Source organism: Lissotriton vulgaris, chromosome 5 (genome assembly GCF_964263255.1).
Source record: "Lissotriton vulgaris chromosome 5, aLisVul1.2, whole genome shotgun sequence".
Lineage (NCBI taxonomy): Eukaryota > Metazoa > Chordata > Amphibia > Caudata > Salamandridae > Lissotriton > Lissotriton vulgaris.
In genome coordinates, this window is record NC_141693.1 from 1948666504 (window position 1) to 1948687600 (window position 21097).

The window sequence follows — 21097 nt, forward strand, 5'->3', positions numbered from 1 at the left end:
GGTGACGAGGCAGGGGAGATGGAGTGTCTTATGAACCCAGACGCTAAATTGTCCTCTATATAGGTTTTTAGATACTGTGTTTCTTTTTCTGTCAGGGCATACACCCTGCTCCAAGGGATGTCCGCACCCGGAATGAGGTCAATCCGACAATCGTAGGTGCGATGAGGAGGCAATTGGGTAGCCTTTTGCTTATCAAACAAGGCGTGAAAAGACCTGTATTCATCAGGTAATGCGGTGGCACAACAAAAGGAATCAACGATACATTCACTTGCTAAGAAAGTAGCGGGTGAGGGAACAAGGGGGAAGTCCTTGTGTATTCCTTCTCGACAATGTTCCTTGCAATATTCGGACGTCATACATACTGTACGGGACGCCCAGCTCACCAATGGATTATGCAGTGTCAACCAAGGCATACCTAGAATGAGACGGAACTGAGGGGCATCGATAAGGTCGAACTGGATGTACTCACAGTGATCTTCACCGAATCTCATTAACAGGGCCAGCGTATGGTATGTGACAGGGCCTGAAGTCAGTACCGTACCATCCACTGTTTTAACGGTTTCAGGTATAGATTTCTTTTCACAGGGGATACCCATGCGGAAGGCATAGTTCTGGTCTATATAGTTTCCAGTTGCACCTGAGTCTAACAAGGCATCTAGTCTTACAGGGTCCTGATTGGTAACCCATAATGAAACACTCACGTTCATATGGGCGACTGCAGGGTGTAGAGTATTGGCGACATAAGGGGAGACCGTATCAAGAGGTCGTCTCAAATCAGAGGTCTCTATCTGATCCAAGACCATCAGTTTTCCGCCGGCTCACTGGAACTAAGAGCAGCCTGCCCTCTGGGAAGGGGTTTTTTCCCTGGAACGTAATTCCTAGCTCTGCAGTCGTTGATGAAGTATCCACCTTTGCCACAATATAGGCTGAGTTTGAGCCTCCATCTCCTGTCCCTTTCTTCCCTGGTGAGAGGACCACGTATTCCCCCTATTTGCATGGGTTCCGGTCCTTCTGGTGTCTTTACTTTTTCTTCACCCCCCTGCCGGGGTTTAACCATGGGGTAAGAGTATCTATTATCCCCCCTGTTTCTATCCCCTTTCCGTTCCAGCAACCGGTGATCTAGTTGGACGGTCAAATCTATTAATTCCTCACAGGTAGAAGGTAATTGCACCACCTGTGCTAATACGTCCTTCAGTTCTCCCCGGAGTCCTTGGTAAAACAAGGAGATCCGTTTCTGAGCCGGCCAATCCGTTTCCACAATAAGGCGGTTAAAAGTGGTGATGTAGGACAACAGATCTTGGGACCCTTGTCTCAAGGTCATTAATTCATGATCTAGGGACAACATGTGGGACTTCCGATCAAGCAATTTACGGAGTTCTAGGCAAAAGGTAGAAAAATCATGCAAAACAGGGTCATTCCTTTCCAGTAAAGGAATAGTCCAGCTGGACGCATTCCCTCCCATATAGGACATCATGAAAGCAGTTTTGGAAGCTTCATCCTGAAAGACCATAGGTTTACATAGGAAATGCAGACGGCATTGATTCAAAAATGTCTCAAATTTTCGCGGGTCTCCATAAAACCTTTCGGGGGGAGCTAGGGGTATCCCATGGTTTTGGATTATATGGACAGTGGGAGTGGTCTCGGTAGAAGTGGATGGGGCTGCCAGCGAACGCCCTGTTTGGAAGGAAGGAGGCGGCTGCAAGGTGGCCGGTCTAATCAATGGTTTCACCACCGGCTCTCTCTGGGCAAGGTCTGACACGTCTTTGCCTAAATCAGAGACTTCTTTATATAAAGCCTGGTTCTCCACACGGGAGTTTTGAACCTCTTGTTGAAGTCCTGTAAAGCTCTCCAACAAGGAAGTGAGAATAGCATTAGTATCCATTGTCTAGGCTGGGCTGTACTCTTGGGCTTGTCAATCTGTCGGGATTGAGAGCAGCGCAAGAATACGCAAGCGCCACTAACCTTACTCTGATGGCCAGCAGAGACGATAGACGATAGTCCTTCCAACTCCGCACCACACAAACCCCAACAATGGAATCTACCCACTATTTGAGCCTGTACGGATAGGGGCCGGGAGGTAGATTGGCATCGGGGGAAAGGTACTTCTGGTATCGTCTGGTCGTTACACCATGAGGTTACTGGTACTGGGACACTGCAGGTAGAGGAGGGGACAGAGAGCAAGAGATTAATACCGCAGAGGTAACTATGTGAACCATGACTCCCCCCCTTGGATTCCACACTCACCAGTTTATCCACCCCATGTATCCTTGAAGGAATCCAAGCATACGCACAGCACACTAATGAAAAGTTTACCAGAAGTACGGAGAAGTTAACTTCACTCCTCTACCTACCGCAGTAGTAGGCAACAAAGTAGATCTGGAGGACTACGAATACCAAGCGTTTAAGCGCCACGCTTGCAAGAACCACAATACTCCTTGTGGAACGGGGTAGCCCAAGTATCAGGTAGAGTCAGCAACCACTGACAGAGAACACAGAACTTCCTCGAAATATAAACAAGAAATGGCGGCAGCCTTGGTACCGCTTCAAACAGTAGAAGTATACAAAAGAACAGGAGGCGAGCCCGCACTCCTCAGGGATACTTGCACGACAGAATATGGCTTGTAACAAGGACTCTCCAGGATTCTTGACCACGCTGGCTCTTCATCGGCGTTGATTGCTCCAACGTCGACTGACCACGCTGGCTCTTCCTCGGCGTTGTGCAGATCAGAGAAATGACCACGCAGGCTTTTCCTCGGCATCGTGAAGAACAGGACAACTGACCACGCAGGCTTTTCCTCAGCGTCGTCCTCAAGAATACCACTCGAAGAGAGAATGCTCAACTGCTATGAGCAAATACGGAACACGATTGACAAGCCCCGTTGTGTTCCGGAGGTGGAGCTTATATAAGGTCCTCCCATTGAGCCAACCCCCAGCGCCGGATGGCCTTCTGGGACTTGTAGTATTTCCGCAAGGGACTGTCAATACGGAATCTTTTACATTTGGCCGTGTCGATGGTAGCGATCGCTACAGCGCAGAGGCTATGTTGCCTAATGACGACCTTTTAGCATGCGCTAAGTCCTGAGAGACTCTTCTTTCCATAAGTACTATGCCTTGACCTATTAGGAAGTTAGTACGAAGAATGAAGTTATCCAATGTGCCCGTCAGTTTTTTAGTTCCCGCCGCAGGCTTCATACATGTCTCACGAGTAGACATCGGCAAAGCCAAAGTAGTGACAAACTAACAATAAGATGAGGGCACAAGATGCTAGCGAGAGGAATACAAATTAAACTGGGTACTTAACGTTCCAAGGCTCCTCAATAAGTGCAATTTAGCATGGATACAGACAGGAAGAAATAAAAGGGGTCAATAACGACACAATAATAAGCCACAGCAATGGAGGTATACTTGCAGTGTGGGTGACTTTGGAGACGTTAGACAAAGTGCCTGGCCCAGTCCAGTCTCTGCAGGCCTCGGAGGGTCACAGAGGGCCGGCCTATGCCCGGGCTTCGCCCCGTGCTCCGACCCGTGCGCGTCCCGCTTGCGCGGGAATGAGCTCTCCTATATACAGAGGGGAAGGGGGCGGGAAGAGTCGCAGGTGCGCCTGGTGACTTCGGCGCTCCGCCTGCTGGGACTCGCAGTCCCGCGCCCGCTGGTCAGTCTTGATCTCCCCTGTTAGTATTCCTGGCAAATGTGGCAATCCTTGCTAACTCTCGAAGAACAGTTCACCTCCTCGGTATTGGCTCTGTGAAACACCTTGAACGGCTGCGAGCAGCTCCCGCGAAGCGGGGGCCGCGAGCCGTTATCAGCTGCAGAGGGGGAGGGGGAGGGGGCGGGAAGAGTCGCAGGTGCGCCTGGTGACTTCGGCGCTCTGCCTGCTGGGACTCGCAGTCCCGCGCCCGCTGGTCAGTCTTGATCTCCCCTGTTAGTATTCCCGGCAAATGTGGCAATCCTTGCTAACTCTCGAAGAACAGTTCACCTCCTCGGTATTGGCTCTCAGCCTTTAAGTTTCTTAGGACTCTTGTGCTTTAAAAATGTGAAGGCTATTCTATTGCGCGAGCATAACAAACTCGACAACAGCACCAGAGACAGGGCAACTCCAGAAGGTTCCCAATAGGCCCTCTAGCGAAGACGTCTCGATCGCCCCGGAAGTAATCACAAATTATATTTTAATTAATTATCAATTAATAATTAACAATTAGTTCTAAATAAATAACAATAAATAAAATAACATATTAAATTAATTATAATTAAATTACTTCTCACCCTATTCCACTATAAACCCACAACCCGCTACAGAAAATAAATTACTAAAATTAACATATTTATCAATTAATCAATTACAATTAATTACCAATTATATTTTAATTATTTACAAAGTAATAATTAATTCACAATTATTTCCCAAAAAATACCAATTAATAAAATAACATATTTAATTATTTATATTTAAATTACTTCCCACCCTATTCCACTATAAACCCACAACCCGCTACATAAAATAAATTACTAAAATAAACATATTTATCAATGAATCAATTGAAAATAATTACCAATTATATTTTAATTAATTATCAATTATTAATTAATTGACAATTAATTTTAAATAAATACCAATAAATAAAATAACATATTTAAGTAATTATAATTAAATTACTTCCCACCCTATTCCCCTATAAACCCACAACCCGCTACAGAAAATAAATTACTAAAATTAATATATTTATCAATTAATCATTTAAAATTAATTACCAATTATTTTTTAATTAATTGCCAATTAATAATTAATTAACAATTAGTTCTAAATAAATACAATAAATAAAATAACATATTTAATTAATTATAATTAAATTACTTCCCACCCTATTCCCCTATAAACCCACAACCCGCTACAGAATTATATTACACAAAAATTAAAAATTAATATTAACTTACCTTAAATTCGATATTTTTGTTGTCTATATTCTGTCTAGTCGATATTATGTCCATTATATATTTTTGATTCGATATTATGTCCATTCTATTCGATATTAAAATTTTCTAGTCAATATTTTGTTAGTCTATATTCTGTCTAGTCGATATTATGTCTATTCTATATTTTTTACTCAATATTATGTCTAGTCGATAATAAAAACTTGATATTTTGACTCCATATCACAAAGTTTGCCTCACTATGGTTAAGTGGAAAAGACTCTGGGGGGCAGCAGGGCTTTAAAGAAAGATGGGAATTCCAGGACCCCACCCTACAGCCCCCAGGCCACTAAAGCTTCTGCGCCCTTAGCCTTTTCTGTGTTGCTATCTTGATGCTGCATGTTCCTCAACATCTACAGCAGCACTGATCATCTGGTTTAGGGTAAGAGATCCCTCTTTTACCATCACTCCAAAGTCTCCCCTGCAATGCTCCAGCAGGGCATTTAAGAAATATTTCATTGCTGTATGAGAAGTAATGAGGCACCTGCATTTTTAAGAGCATTGGCTGCTATGAGCCCACTTTCATTCCTGCCATGTCCATCATCTTGCTTTAACAATCTGGAGGAGCAGAGGTTTCTGTAGCAGGAGCATATCTATGTCTGACAGGTGAAACAAAGATAGGATTGGGTCTCCGGTCACTTCCTGGGATCTCCAGAACTTGAGAAAGAAGTTTGTGCTTCCTCATTAGTCTTAGCATGGCTGCTTTTATTGTTGCTGGCATTATGTGAAGGAAACGTGGCTCCAAATGGAGTAGAAGCCTCAAACTTACTCATGACTGCAGTTTCTCCATGATTATGAATAATTTTGTTTGTGGAGTGTCCTATGGAATATTTAATTGCGTTGCTTCTCTTACCATTACATTGTGGAAGGTGGAAATGTCATCCATTGGTGACCCTGTTGGCAAGTCAACAGGATATGAGGATGAAGGGAAACATCCTATACAACGCAACTTTTACCACACAGTGCTTTTACATCGCAACTTTTAAAACGCAAACCATTACAACTCATTGCGCTGGGGGGCGCTCTAGGATAGGGAATAGATTTAATTTACTATCCAACACCTTCCCTACTATCCACGGGGACTGGAGTTGGAATAGTAAATTAAACTATTCACTATCCAGCACCCCTCAACACTATGCGTTGTAAAGGCATGCGTTGTAAAAGTTGCGATGTAAAAGCATGCGTGGTAAAATCATGCGTTGTGATGTCATACATCCGAGGATGAAGAACAACTTGAAAAGAGAAGAGTTCTGAGAAGGAGAGGGTGATGTCTGCATTTGTCTTACAGTTGGAGTGCAAGAATATGTGTTCTTCCTCTAGCAGAATGTCCGTCGTGAGGGGAGCCATGACCTCCTAAATGCTGGGTAGGAAAGAGAGAGAACATTTTACTGACTGGTATCATGGAGGTCTGCCTAGACACCATCCAGTCTCAGTGTTTTCCTTGGTGTCAGCGTAAACATCAGTTGTCTCAATTGCTTTGTTGTCACTGGTGATGTGTGTCTCAGCCTCATTGATTTAGAGGAATAGCGACGATGGTGCCATCATGTTGGTGTTGATCTTTTTAACATTGAGCATGGAATAGCCAAATGTCTCAAAGGCAACCTAATAAAAATAGTGGTGACGACTTTGGTTACCTTTCGTGTCCTTACTTCACGCTCGTGTTTCCTTAGAAGAGCTTGCCACCCTACAATGGAACTGGAGTGTTCCCAAATGGGGCTTGTCCCTCCGCTTGGCGCCAAGATTTTCCAGCTTGACTCTGAGACAAATGCCTTCCATGTCCTTGGGTGTCGTTTTAGAAATGTTCTGCCAAATTTACACTCTTTGACAGAGTAAGAAGAGGGAAGGTACACCCCACAGATCTGTACTAGTTTCTTTCTCACACATGACAAGCACCTGACAAATAAATACCTTATTTTGGATTTAAAAATGCTGAAAAAAAAGTTTTATGATCCAGCTAGTCTCTAAAGATGTTGTGAGAAAACAAGAAACAACATTTTCTGACAATTTTCTCTCAGAAAAGTGTGAAAAAATCCAGCATGTTCTCAAGGTCCCTGTCACACGAACCAGGTGCCTCAAATGGTCAGTGTATATTTACAAACCTCCTACTTCAACACTATCATGCTGTGTTTGTCCTCACTACGGATGCTTTTCAGAACAGAGTTTTACCTAGTCGCTACAATGTAGTCTAAGAAAAGTTTTTTTCTCATGGGTTTATAGACCGCAGTTAAGAACACCTTTCCTACATAGGATTTCAGAAAGCAGTCAGCATCATAAGAACAAGTTGAATGCTTCATCCTTTATGCTGAATTATGCACAACGCTAAAGACATATAATATTGAAGGAGTGTTTCAAAGCTCCTGAACAGAGCAGGGAATTAGTCTTACCTTTCTGGCAAGCAATGAAGATCCTACAATTCAGAACTGAATTATTCTTGGGTTGTAGCCGCTAGCAACCACTTCAGAAACTACATTCCTCTCCCTATGTCTCCAAAGATGTCAAACCTAGGGAGTGAGAGCTTTACCTCCTTCACAATGCGCGCTGCCTCCATGTTCCTCCGGTAGAAGAAGTCCTTGTACTCATCCATCCAGACCTCAGCTAGACGCACCTGGTTGCGGGATACCACCTCCAACCCATTGGGGAAGGAGTGCGGGCTCTCAATACGGAAGACATGTCCAACGATTGAACACGGGACGATCTCCAGCTGCCCTCCGCACATCCACACCTGTCAAGGGCATGTAAGAGAAATGAGGAGTGGCCGTTCATAGCACATGAAAGCTAATGTAAAGAAGCAGGAAGATAGTCATGTCAACACACAAGCATGGTGATAGCAGGAAAATCCTGCCTCAGGCAGCATATGGGGATCCAGGTCCCCTACCACAATACCCTTACAAAGCCTTTAGTCCATATATCTACCGAGATAATCACAGGAAACCACAGTGGCATTTTTTGAGAGACCACCAGAACCTGCAATATTTAAATGTCCCCGGTAACAGAGCAGCACAAGAGTTCTGGACATTGTGAGTGGACCTTTCATTACTGATTGAAGGCCCTCTAAAATTCAAAGACATCTTTAAGCTGCCCATTTACTATGTACTATAATCAATATCCAATCAAGATCCAAGTCCTGCTTCTTTGTTCTGAAATACATGCATTTGTATATAGCCTTTCTAACATTGACATGCGTACAGCTTTCTTTTTTAATAATATGATTTTAGCTCTCAGAAGAAGCCTGATTGCAAATGCATTTGATATAGAGCATGTATGCCACAAGACTTTCCTCACAAGTCGTGATGTGTTTTATGCCGAGTGGGGATTTTAGAAACCCTACCAATACTGATTACTCGGACACCGACCAAAGAACCGCACCTTCTGCCACGACCGTGATCACGGTCCACCGGCTGATAGCCTGCCTGAGTACCCCGGTGACAGAGGGGGAAAGTGTGCACGAGAGCAGCAAGCCCTGAACTTGATCCGGGACCACTGAGGGAACTACGTTTCCCAGAAGCACTTCGGGCGCATACGGACAGCGTCATTGACAGGCGCCGCCAGTCCTTTTCTGCCGCCCATGCCTCCAGCAGCGCGGGACGCGTGCGGGCAGCCCGCCCGGGCGGGCCCGTCCTTGCCCGTCATTGACCGGAGGTGGTCGGGCTGGGCTCCCCCCCTTACATTTCCATCATAATCAATTGGACATAAGGTATTGTCGTGTGAAATTGAACTATTATCGGTGGGGGCTAGTCAATCTGTGGGTGTTCTAGCCAAAGCTGGTGGGCAAAAGGTGGAAGGGTAGTTTAAAAAAAACCCTAAACATATTCACAGTCTAGTGAAAATGGGGAAACGTGTATGTGTGACCAATAAACAAGTAACAGCTCTGCCCAAAAGCTGCACTAAACCCACCTCTATAGATAGAATGTTGGAGAAAGCGCTAGGGGCAGTGGCAATTGAAATTGAGAGGACCGAGAGACGTCTATCTATCACCCCTGATTTAAATAGTCTAAGGATGGCAACCACACCCACTGCAGAATCTAGGATCTGAACCCTGGAGCCTTCTCATGTTTCCCCTGTCACAATAGAGGGGGTTTCCTTAGAATCACCAAAGGCCAAGTCAAAAAAACAGCCGGTTAGAAAGGTAAAAGCTAAACCTAAGCCATTAACTAAACAGTCAACTAGCCGGAAAAAACAACCCCACACTGTCCAAGATAGAGATGTTAGTGATCCTATCTGTATAGAAGACCATATTGACTTCACAAATGAACAGCCGGGGTGGGTTACAACTTTAGTGTCCAACCTCCATGCCCAAATGAGATCTATAGTTAGAGAAGAGATTAGTTTTCTAACAGAGAAAACTGGAGAGATTAACACAAAATCTGAAGGAATGGACAAAATCCAGGGAGTCTACCAGGGTCAATGTTAGTTCTAAAAATCCACCTCGCCATCAGGATAAAAGGGTAAACCCTGGGGGAATTTCCCACTCGAAATCATATGAGAAGGCACCCGTAGGGAATCCTAGTAGTACTCAACCGGCAAAGGATCAGGCTGGATTGAGACCCTCCCCCGAGCCAGCTTTAGTAGCAAACATTATATCACCTCAGTCAAAAAATAAAGAGGTAGCTCAAAAAAATTCTAGCCCTGAGGCACAAGCCTCTTGCTCGACAAGGGATTATAATGAACAGACTTACGTTCCTCCCTCTGTAAATTTACCACCTGCATCAACCCCCTACGTAGAAATTCTTGCAGGGGTTCCTGTCCTAAGAAAAGATTTAATGGAATCACATCAAGAACTAAAGAATAAAACTGTTCATTGGCTAGTGAATAACACTCCTTTCGGGTATGAGGATTTACCTGGGATCCTCACAACAAGAAGGGTGGGATGGATTGGAGGACGTAATAAGAGTATACAAGGTGATTGCATAATAATTAACTTTGGAAATTTTTATATAACTGAGAGAGTTTTTAATTCAGAATTTAGCACAACCAGGGGTAGAATTTACCTCCTCCCCCTGGGCTATTTTTATCTACCAAATCGGTATGATCATATACAAGGGGTAGGATGGAGATTGCCTACCAATAACCATTTTCACTGTGACTCATCAATCCAAAAATTTTAATATTCCTACGGCTAAGAGATTGAGCCCCCTAGAAGGAATCGACTGACTAATCAAATCAATCCCATATAATGAAGAAGGTGCTTGTGATGTACCCCAAAAAATAGTCTATGAGAGTAAAAGGGTTGTTTCCTGTATAGAGGAGGATGTAATCACTGGATGCATGTGCAGCACCTGTAGAAGCAGTTTTACACAAGCTATAAGCAAGTGTGATCAGCAAGGAACCCCCGAAACCTCAACAATTAGAGGGCCAAAGGGGGTCGTTGACAGTGGACAACAACAAGCAATGGTGAAGCTCCCCCACTTAATGAATAACACATGCAACAATCAGTCATCCCGGGTTTTGTCTTGGAACGTAGCTGGCATAAGTAATAAGCAGAATGACCCCGATTGGGTATTTTTTATCAGCCAATATGAGGTCTGTATGTTTCAAGAAACCTGGGCACGAGGGGAGATAACAATTCCTGGCTACGCATCCTTTAGTATCCCTGCAACAACTAGGGGCCTGGGGAGACCGTCAGGGGGCCTTATTATCTGGATTGGGGTGCACTTTCGGTGCTCGGCAGTACAAATTGACACAGGCTCCTTATTCATTCTATGCGTCTTACTGCGGTTCCCTACCAAACCACCAGTTGTTTTAATAAATTTATATTCTAGATCCACCATCAATGGGAAAGAATCTGGAACGCTTGACGATTTTTCCACATTCTTATGTTCTATGGAACCAAATCAGATGGTGATAATTGGCGGGGATCTAAACTGCCATTTTGAGCCACTTGAAGGTTTGTATTCGGAAGATCAATATGATGAGGACAAATTCCTGGAAATCCCTAAGACGAGATGTCCCAAAGTTAAAAGATTGACCCCCTTAGTGCTACAGTTGAACTGTCTAGCCCTAAAACATTCTTTAAGGGCGTGTAACGGCAGGTCAGTTTCTGATACGTCAAATGGCTACACGTTCTTTAGCAAAGATAGGGGTTTTCTATTGGATTATATTTTAATAAATTGTAATTTTTGGAATAGGATGATTGATTTCAAAATAATACCAGGAATAGACAGTGACCGCCATGCCCTTTCGTTGGAGTTAAAATCCTTGAATCCGTCCAACGTGCTCCCCACAAATCCAATTGATTCAAGGCTGACTATTTCGAACTGTAGGCGGAAAGTTCGATGGTCCAACTTCCTTCAAACACAGGATTGAATGAGTAGTTTATATCAAGCGCTTATACCTGTGTTTAAAGAGATGTCTGTTATTAACGTAGACCCTAAGGATACTGCTGCCTTGGAAGCAGTGGAGTCCAACTATGCTAAGTTCAGAGAAGTCGCACTGACTTTTTTTTATCCTATTAAAACTAAGAGACCCCCTAGATCACCACTACACCCTTGGTACAACAGCTCCTGTCGTAAGGCCAAAAGTATTTTGATAGCCTCAATTGAATTTAATAATCGCGAGCTAATCAAAAACTCAAGGAAGGCTTACAAAACAGTAGTTGGAGAAGCCAAACAAAGGTGGGAAAGGTAAACTTGGGATTCTCTAAAATTAGCCGTCTCTGTGAGAGATATGAGGATGTTTTGGGGTATTGTAAAAACAGGATCATCTACCCCGAAAGTGGCAGATGAAGTAAATCTGGATGAAGAAGTGTGGCGGGAGTACTTTCAATCCCTTTATGTGGAAGAAAGAATTTCTGAGCGAGAGCCCTCCGCCAGTTGCCAGACGGGAGCAGTCTCCCCTAAAAGAACATGGGACTTGTACCCTTTATTACAACAATGATCCATCAATTAGTATAAGTCCAAGGGAAATCGAGTCCGCTTTGGCAAAAGTAGCATCAAGTAAAGCCCCAGGTCTGGACAAGATCCCAGGGGATCTATATAGAAGCGAGGCATCTATATGGACCCTGTACTTCTGTGTCCTCTTCAATGCCATATTGGCTGGAATGAAGATACCCTCTAGTAGGTTGGGAGCAGAGATTATTCCCATCTTTAAAAAAGGCTCCCCACTCCTCCCAACCAACTATAGACCAATTAGTCTAATAGACATACCCCCCCAAAAAATTGCGAGAGTACTTTTAGCCAGGCTACAAACATGGATAGAGGAAAATGAGGTATTGTCTTGTCTTCAAGCTGGATTCAGGGAAAGCTCTCGACCCTGGACCAGGTCCTAAGACTACAGTTACTCCACTGGAAAACTGTCTGCCTAGAGGGGGGGTAGTTTATACCTAATATTCGTACACCTGAGGTCGGCTTTCGACATGGTTCCGCTGTAAAAAGTTTGGGCAGTCCTCGGGGCAATGGGTGTTCCTATATATTTAGTTGATTTACTTAGGCGTCTTTATCAAGATAATTTTGCCCAAATAAGATTTGGCAGAGAAGGAAAAATTACTTCCCCCCTGGCAGTCAAACGTGGTGTGCGCCAGGGCTGTGTCCTGGCACCCACACTTTTTAGCCTTTATATTAACGGGCGGATCAACTTCATGCAAACAGCGAACGACCTAGAAGCCCCCAAATTGGCCTCCCGTCGAATATCAGCAATGATGTTTGCCGACGACACTCTTTTAATTTCCAAATCACCCATGGGGATCCAAAGGGTTTTAGATAGATTCAAACTTTTCTGTAAGAATAGTAGCCTAGAAATAAACTTACAGAAAACTAAATATATGGCGTTTAACAGCCCTAAAAGCTCATGCCCTAACCCTTTATTAAATGGAAATCACCTGGAGAGAGTCTCATCATTTGTTTATTTAGGCATCACCATAACTGATAAGATGGAGTGGGGGGCTCATAAATTAGCACAATCTATAGGGGGAATAATGAAGGTATTTAGTAGAACAGACAAGAGAGCCGTTAGCCCGGCATTGGAAATCTACAAGATACAAGCACGAGGTGGAGTAACATATGGGGCCGAGTTATGGGGTCACTCTAAAATAGAGTCCTTAGCAAAGGTGGAAAAGGATTAGTTACTTACCTGTAATCCTAGATCTCTTCCAGGGGTATCCTCATCAAAGTCATAAGCATTAGAATATTCCCGCCCATGCGCAGGACCCCGGAAACACTATATTATATGTGCCCCACATATATATACTCATATATATATATATAAATACATATATATATATATAAACATGCAATAGCAGCCAAATAACATCAGAGCTGAAATATGCTGTGAAGAATTTCCATCATACATGAATAATAAGCATTAGAAACATGAGAAACAACACCAAAGATTGTTTAGAAACTGTTTTAATGCTCAGAAAGCAGTAGAAATTCTCATAACTCATTGGAAGCATAGGAAGCTCCCAGGCTGCATTCAAAACACACAGTCTAAAAAGACTGAAAAGCTAACCTGTAGCTGAATAGCAATAAACTGGCACCGTGCCTTTAAGGCACCCCTGACCCCCTGTATCCCATCATGCCCCAGGGGTGACAGTTAGGTCAGTTGTTCTTTTCGAAGACTGAAAACAAACCCAGTAACAAATAGGTTAACTATATCTCCTTATTAAAGAGTATCCTTTGCCCGGGGAGGCGGGAGTGTTGCTCATGACTTTGATGAGGATACCCCTGGAAGAGAACTAGGATTACAGGTAAGTAACTAATCCTTCTCTTCCAGGGGATCCTCATCAATAGTCATAAGCATTAGAATAGAATAGCGAGCCTCTCCTCTTCCCTGCGGGCAAAGGAATGATAAGACAGTAATCTCATCAGCAAGTCTGAGTAGGCTAAGACTACCCAAACAGATTCCTTAAGGAGGCCTGCCCTACTTGAGTATCGGCCCTGGAATCAGATTCGAGACAGTAATGCCTCGTAAAGGTATGAACTGATCTCCAGGTTGCAGCCTTGCATATTTCTGACATTGGAATGTCATGCAAGAAAGCTACTGCAGCGGCTTTCCCTCTCGTGGAATGCTCTTTGGGTGACCTCAACAAAGGTTTGCCTTGCAAGCAGATAGGCCAATTTAATGCAAGAGACAATCCATCTAGAGATGGACCTCTTGGCCGCTGGAAAGCCTGTCCGCATTGAACCATAGTTCACAAACAGTTGATCCGTTTTCTTAATCCCTTTAGTCATTTCCAAATAGAACTTGAGCACTCTTTTAAGATCTAAGGAGTGAAGTGACCGCTCGGCTGGGGTCGTAGGATTTTGAAAAAACGAAGGGAGGGAAATGGACTGATTTATATGAAAATCAGAAATGACTTTAGGCAAGAAAGATGGATGAGCCCTTAGGACTACTCTATTGTGATGGAAAACAGTATATGGTTCTTTCGCACAGAGCGATTGTATATCGCTTACTCTGCGCGCAGAGCTAATCGCCACCAAAAAGGCCGCCTTCCAAGAGAGATGTTGCAAGGAGGCCTTGTGGATGGGCTCGAAAGGAGGTGACATTAACCTGGATAGAACCAGGTTCAATTCCCATGGAGGAGAAGGGTTTCGCACAGGGGGATACACTTTTTTCAACCCCTGGAGGAAGTCCTTAACCACTGGAACCTGAAAGAAAGAAATCTGATCAGGTGATTTTCTGTATGCTACTATGGCTGACAAATGCACCCTAATAGAAGTGTACTTTAAACCAGCAGTTGCCAGGGAAAGGAGGTATGGTAAGATGACGTCCTCCTGCCCTTTAGTCGGATCTAAGTGATGATCCCTACACCATAAGTAAAACCTTTTCCACTTAAACGCAGAGGACGCTCTCGTGGAAGGCCTCTTAGCCTCCTTTAAAATGTTCACGTATTCGGGAGGCAAGTTCAAATGTCCATATTGCAGGACCTCAGGAGCCATGCTGTTAGGTTCAGTGATGGGAGGTTGGGATGCATTATCCTCCCGTTCATCTTGCTCAACAGGTCCGGCCTGCAAGGGAGTCGTCTGTGTGGACACACAGACAGATGTAGAAGGTCCGGGTACCACCACTGCTGCGGCCAATCCGGAGCTATCAGGATCATTTCCATGCTCGACCTGAGGAGCTTGGAAACTACTCTCGGAATCAGAGCCAGGGGAGGAAACGCGTTAGCGAATGTCCCTGACCAATCCATCAGTAGAGCATTCCCCTGCGTTCCTGGCCGGTGGAACCTGGACGCGAAGGCGTGGCATTTGGAGTTGTCGTCTTCTGCAAACAAGTCTATGGTTGGACGACCCCAGCAACGAAAAAGCTCTTCTACTACTTCGTCGTTTAGCACCCAGACTGGCTGATCTTCGAAGTGCCTGCTGAGTGTGTCTGCTTTTACGTTCAACTCGCCTGGAAGGTGCACTGCCACTACTGTGAGGCCTTGAGAGAGAAGCCAATGCCAGATTGTCTGAGCCTCTCGAGAAAGTGGGCGAGATCTTGTGCCTCCTTGTTTGTTCAGATAGAACATGGTGGTCGTATTGTCCGTCTGAACTAGGACTGAGTTGGACTCTATCGCTTGAAAGAAAGCTTTGAGAGCCAGGAATACCGCTCTGAGTTTCAGCATATTGATGTGGTATGTCTGCTCCTGCGCAGACCACTGGCCTTGAATTTGAAGCGGACCCATGTGCGCTCCCCAGCCTTGCAGAGAGGCATCCGTCACTGTAGACTGAGCCGGAAGAGGTTGGTGAAACAGTACCCCCACCAGTAAATTCTTTCTCCGAGTCCACCATTTGATGGCATCTTTCGTCGCTTGGGAAAGAGTGATATGATCTTCCCAACGTCCTGTCGCTTGGTCCCACTGGTCCTCTAGAGCCTGCTGTAGAGGACACATTCTGAGCCTGGCGTTTGGGAAGAGAAAAAATGCAGGACGCCATGGAACCCAGCAGGGACGCTACTTGTCGGGCTGTTGGAAGCCGAGACTCTAGCAGAATCCCACATTTCTGACTCATGGAAAAAAGTCTCTCCTCCGAAGGAAACGCTTTTCCCACTCTTGTGTCCAGAACGGAGCCTAGGTAGTGGATGGACTGTGTAGGCCACTGGACTGACTTCTCCAGGTTCACATGGAGGCCGAGCCTGCGCAACTAGTGCAGGCACAGTTGTAGATCATGCATTACCTGTACCGGAGAAGGGCCTTTTAGGAGCCAGTCGTCCAGGTATGGGTAGATGAAGAGTCCCTTTTTGTGAAGAAAAGCCGCCACCACTGCCATGCATTTGGTGCAGACTTGTGGTGCGGACTTGAGACCGAAGGGTAGCACCTTGTACTGGTAGTGTTTGTCCCCTACGACAAACCTCAAGTACTTGCGATGTTTTTGAGCAATTGGGATGTGAAAGTACGCATCTTGCAGATCCACCGAACACATCCAATCTCCGGCTTTGAAGATGTGGGCATATTTGGTGAAACGCTAACACGCGGAACTTTTCTCTGACAATGACTTTGTTTAAAAGTTGCAGATCGAGTATTGGTCTGAACTTGTCCTCCTGATCTTTTTTGGGGACAAGAAAGTATCTGGAGTAAACTCCCTTTCCTTTTTGAGCGGGAGGAACTTCCTCTATCGCTTTTTTTTGTAGTAGGACTTTCACCTCTCTTCGGAGCAAGCTTAGCTGGTGAGGGCAAGAGCTCTTTGGAGGAATGCTCTTCGGAGGCGCACGGAAACGTAGCCTGTATCCATTGCGCAGTATATTCAGCACCCACTGATCCTTTGTGATGCTGGCCCACTCTGCCAGGTGTTGTGAAGCACTTCCTCCCACTGGAGTGGGTAATGGCGCCAGAGGAAGCCACTGCTCAGGCCTTTCCTCCTCTTGTGGTATTAGAGGATTGTTGGTGACCTCCTCTACCTCTGCCGGGTTTGCCTCGAAACTGGGATTTCCCCTGGTTTTTATTTTGGGACCACTGAGGGGTTTGAACCCTCTGTTGAGCCCCTCTCCCCCTGTTGGTCTTGAAGCGGCGTTTGAATTCTTTTTTCTTTTCCAAACCCACCGCTTTCACTGTATCTAGTTTCGTCTTCATTTGGGTCATTTCTTCGGCAGCATGTTCCCCGAAGAGAGCGGAACCCGAAAAGGGGAGATTAAGGATGCGATGCTGAGCATCCGGCTTCAGACCTCTAAGGCGCAACCAGGCCGACCTCCTGGCACAAACCCCATGTGAATAGGAATGCGTCGCAAGTACAGCACTATCCGCAGCCATGCTTATCATGTGATTCGCCACCAGACATCCTTCTGTCACAGTCTCTTCAAAATCCTGCTGGTCTTCCTTTGGCAGTTTGGATTTGAACCTTTCCATGGAGTCCCATAAGGCTCTGTCGTATCAACCCAGAAGTGTGGGAGTGGATGCAGCTGAGTTGCAAACCTTGCGACCCCAGGAGTCTTGAGATTTGCTGTCCTTGTCTGGTGGGACTGACGAGGAACCGGCCACTGCATGCGTCTTCCTCGCCGCTGCCACAATTACAGAGTCTGCTGGAGGGTCAGATTTTACAAAAACCGGGTCAGAAGAGGCCGGTTTGTATTTCTTCTGAATGCGGGCTGGCACCGCTCGGATAACCGCTGGAGTTAGGAAAACCTCTTTGACAGGATCCATAATCCCCGGGACTAAAGGCAGCAGAGGACGGGAGATAGCTTTTTTGTGTAAAGTCTCAAAAATGACTGTGGTTGTAACCTGAGGGACAGACATTTCAATGTTCAGTTTCAGTGCTCCTCTTTGCAGGACATCCAGATACGTGCCAATGTCATCCACTGGGGAGGATCTGGACGTAGGACTGTCCGTCAACGTAGGGGAGTAGTCCCTCTTGGAAGACCTGGTAGAAGAGGTAGATGAAGTAGATGGAGTTCGTCGACGTCTACGGTGAGCACTGTGCCTCCTCTCCCGCGATCTTTTTGAACGCTCCTCCCGTCTAGGAGAGCGAGATCTGATCCGATCTTCTGAACGAGGTCTTCTTCTGGGAGATCGGGACCTTCTGGGAGATCTGGTTGGTGTTCTCACAGGTGATTTGCGCCTGGGAGGACTGCGCTTGTCCATCTCCTCTACCAGATTCTGAAGAGGAGACCTGTGTTGTGGGCTGGCATATTCTTGCATACGCTTGGTAGCGCCAGAATTTCGCAATGGTCCAAAGACTTGTACCATCTAGGTGACAGTCTGACCTGCTCAGCCGAAGGATCTGGCTGACGCTCAGGAGATCTGCGCACAGGACTTCTGGACTTTGAAGATGCAGTTGAGGAGCCAGAGGACCGTGAAGTGGAATGACGGGAAGCTGACTCCGTTACCATGATCACATCTGAATGCCTCGACGTCGAGCGTTCTTCCCTCGCCGCCGAACGCCTTCGGGGAGTCGGCGGGTCAAACAACCTCGATTTCGAATGTCCATGTGAGGATCTATGGTCTCTCGACGTCGAGCGGCGATGACCAGCCGTCGACGGAGTTCTCTGTCTCGACGTAGAACGGCTATAACCGGCCGTTGACGGAGCTCTCTGCCTCGATGTCGAACGGCGATGCCCGGCCGCCGACGGAGCCCTCTCTCTCGACGTCGAACGACGATGTCCAGTCGTCGATGGAGGTTTCTCTCTCGACATAGAACGGCGATGACCGGCCGTCGACGGAGCTCTCTGCCTCGACGTCGAACGGCGATGACCAGCCATCGACGGAGTCTTCTGTCTCGACGTCGAGTGCCTGTGCGACGACGGTGGAGGGGTATTGGACACCCTCGACGCCGAGCGTCAACGAGACACTGGCGGAGACTGCGTCCTCGATGCCGATCGACGAGTTACTGTCGACGGCGCAGGGGTCTTGGTCCTCGACGCCGAATGCCGCTTCTTGGACGACGGCGGAGGGGTCACACTTCTCGACGCCGGTCGCCGCCTGGATGACGACGGCGGAGGAGTGACCTCCCTCGATGCCGATCGTCGCCTGGTTGACGACGGCAGAGGGGCCTTTGATCTCGACGCCGACCGGTTGATGGCGGCGGAGTTGTGGTTCTGAAATTCTGGACCCTGCTGTAATATGGTCCCGAGGCCCAACCTTCGTGTCACAAAATATCATCGTACCATAACGAATTTGGTATCAGCAGACCGGTAATGATTAGGACATTACCCCTATGCATTTGCGACATGATTGGGCAATGCTAACACCCTTAAATCGTGGTTTCAGTTCTAAACCCTCGGACTCCATTTTGTGAACGGCATCCATCTTGTGGCTTGCCCTCATATAGTCAAATTGATTGAGGCCGAGTTTGATCTAGAAGGACACGTCCACCTTAGCTGACTTCCCCGTGACCTGGCCAAACTGACTCCACTGCCTCCAGCCAAACCTGTTTGGGCAGCTCCTCGCCCAGTGGCCGAATAAGATAGCATCAATGCATAACATGCCATAAACCATTCACTACATACAGACCATGTTTTCTACACACATACACCTGTCCATGTTCCTTGTTTATGGCCAGTTTTACGACGAGGAGGTGCCCTGTTTTATTGGGGTTTCATCGATATCTGATTGTAATTCTGGGCCGGGCTGGGCCATCTATCACGAACTGGACACCTAAAATATGGGTTGGCCGACATGACTGTGCTTTTTGCCTTATTTTGGAAATATGTATACGACCGTATTATAAACTAAAGAATTCTTGCCTGCAGCTGTTATTTCCGTATATAAGGAGAAGGCTGGTTCTGTAAAAACGAACAGTCTCCTGTGAACTTACGACCCCTGCTGTTGTAATTCTAGGATGCTTGTTACTTGGTTGCAGCCAATAAAACTCGATCTCTGACTTCACCTAGAAGACTCTTGGTTTCTGTGGTCCGGAACAGGGAGAACTCAGAGGTCTTCGGGTGTTATCCCCTGGCACCACCAGGTTCCTAAAAAGCCGGCACCTCAGTTGGCGCCCAACTCGGGGCGGTATCAAGCGGTATCGGTCCAAGCCAGATGTTCGTGAGGAGCTTCGTGTGAAAATTCCAGAGGACGGCCAGCCACTTCAGCGACCCCTGTATGTCTACGTGGTTCCGAAGGTCTTTGCTGCGAGGTTCCCCGCGTCCCGACGGCTACGAAGGACTGCTGCCCTGACTATCGCCCTGTTTTGGACCCAGTGATCCTTGGTAGAGCGAAACGATAGACGAGTCTTCTAGTGACGTCACCGATCTTCAATACTTCAGTTAAGTATAAGTGGAGCGTCTCCCAGTCCTTAGTTTGGTTCTTAGTTTTGGTATCTTTGAGATAGACCTTGTTTGGAACTTGCAAGCGCCAAAACCGAGGGATTCGTGTATTCACGAGAATATCATAAATAGATAATCCCTTGAAGTTTGAAGCTAGACTAGTGAGCAAAGATGCCTGGTCTTAGCAGACTTGGAAACTTCTTTTGTCTTGGTTGTGGTAAGGACTCCCGATTAGAGGACTCGTGTCCGGTTCCTCCGATCGGAACTCCAACATATGAGTTATATATAAAGCACGGAGTAGGCCCTATCACGTATAATGAGGTATGTATTAAATACACCCGCAAGGATGGTGTTTTAAAATGGCCCCAATATGGTAGCTTTGACTCAGAAATTTTAGATAACCTCGAGGTCAAACTGTTTAAGAAGAAAGCCTGGCCGGCGATGTTTGACTCCTTTCGCTTATGGCGCAAAGAAGCCAAACAGAAAGAAATGAAACTAGCAAAGAAAAATAAAAGAGGTATGTCAATGGTACAAGCTGCCATTGCATACAGGGATAATGAGGAAGAGCAAGAGAGTGAACAAATGCTCAGAAGTAAGAAACTAGCAGTAGATAAATGCTACCCGATGTTACCCCATGAAGGACAAGATTTAAAGGGAACATCAGAGAAAGATCCATTAATGTCCCATTTATTGAATTCACCACCCCCATACACATCGAGTATCGTTGGACCCCCGAAGCGCTTTGTTATACCGGGCTCCGGTGCTCGAAATGCAGCTCATGCACAAGCACCAGCCCCTCTTCAGCTGGTTCCTACTTCTCCGGCGCAGCCTTCTCAAGGGCCGCCGCCTTTGCTACATACTCCATCTACTTCTTCTACAACTTTGCCTACTGCTCCAACTGTTTATCCTGATACTACTTCTGCCACTGCCTCGACTTCCTCTGCTATTGCCACGACTTCCTCTTTTCACCAGCCTGTATTTTCTGGCACATCTGCCTCTCCGCAAGCTTTATTATTTTATT

The 21097-nt window shown here is 46.0% G+C and overlaps 1 protein-coding gene across 1 annotated transcript in view; it reads right to left on the reverse strand.

Annotated features, from left to right (window-relative positions):
* LOC147717834 (polypeptide N-acetylgalactosaminyltransferase 6-like) overlaps nt 1-21097 on the reverse strand; it is a 470804-nt gene that overhangs the window by 240271 nt on the left and 209436 nt on the right. The window contains exon 7 of the mRNA XM_086919886.1: nt 7490-7690. Within this exon, the coding sequence (XP_086776012.1) occupies nt 7490-7690 (201 nt within the window). The remainder of the gene's footprint in view (nt 1-7489; nt 7691-21097) is intronic.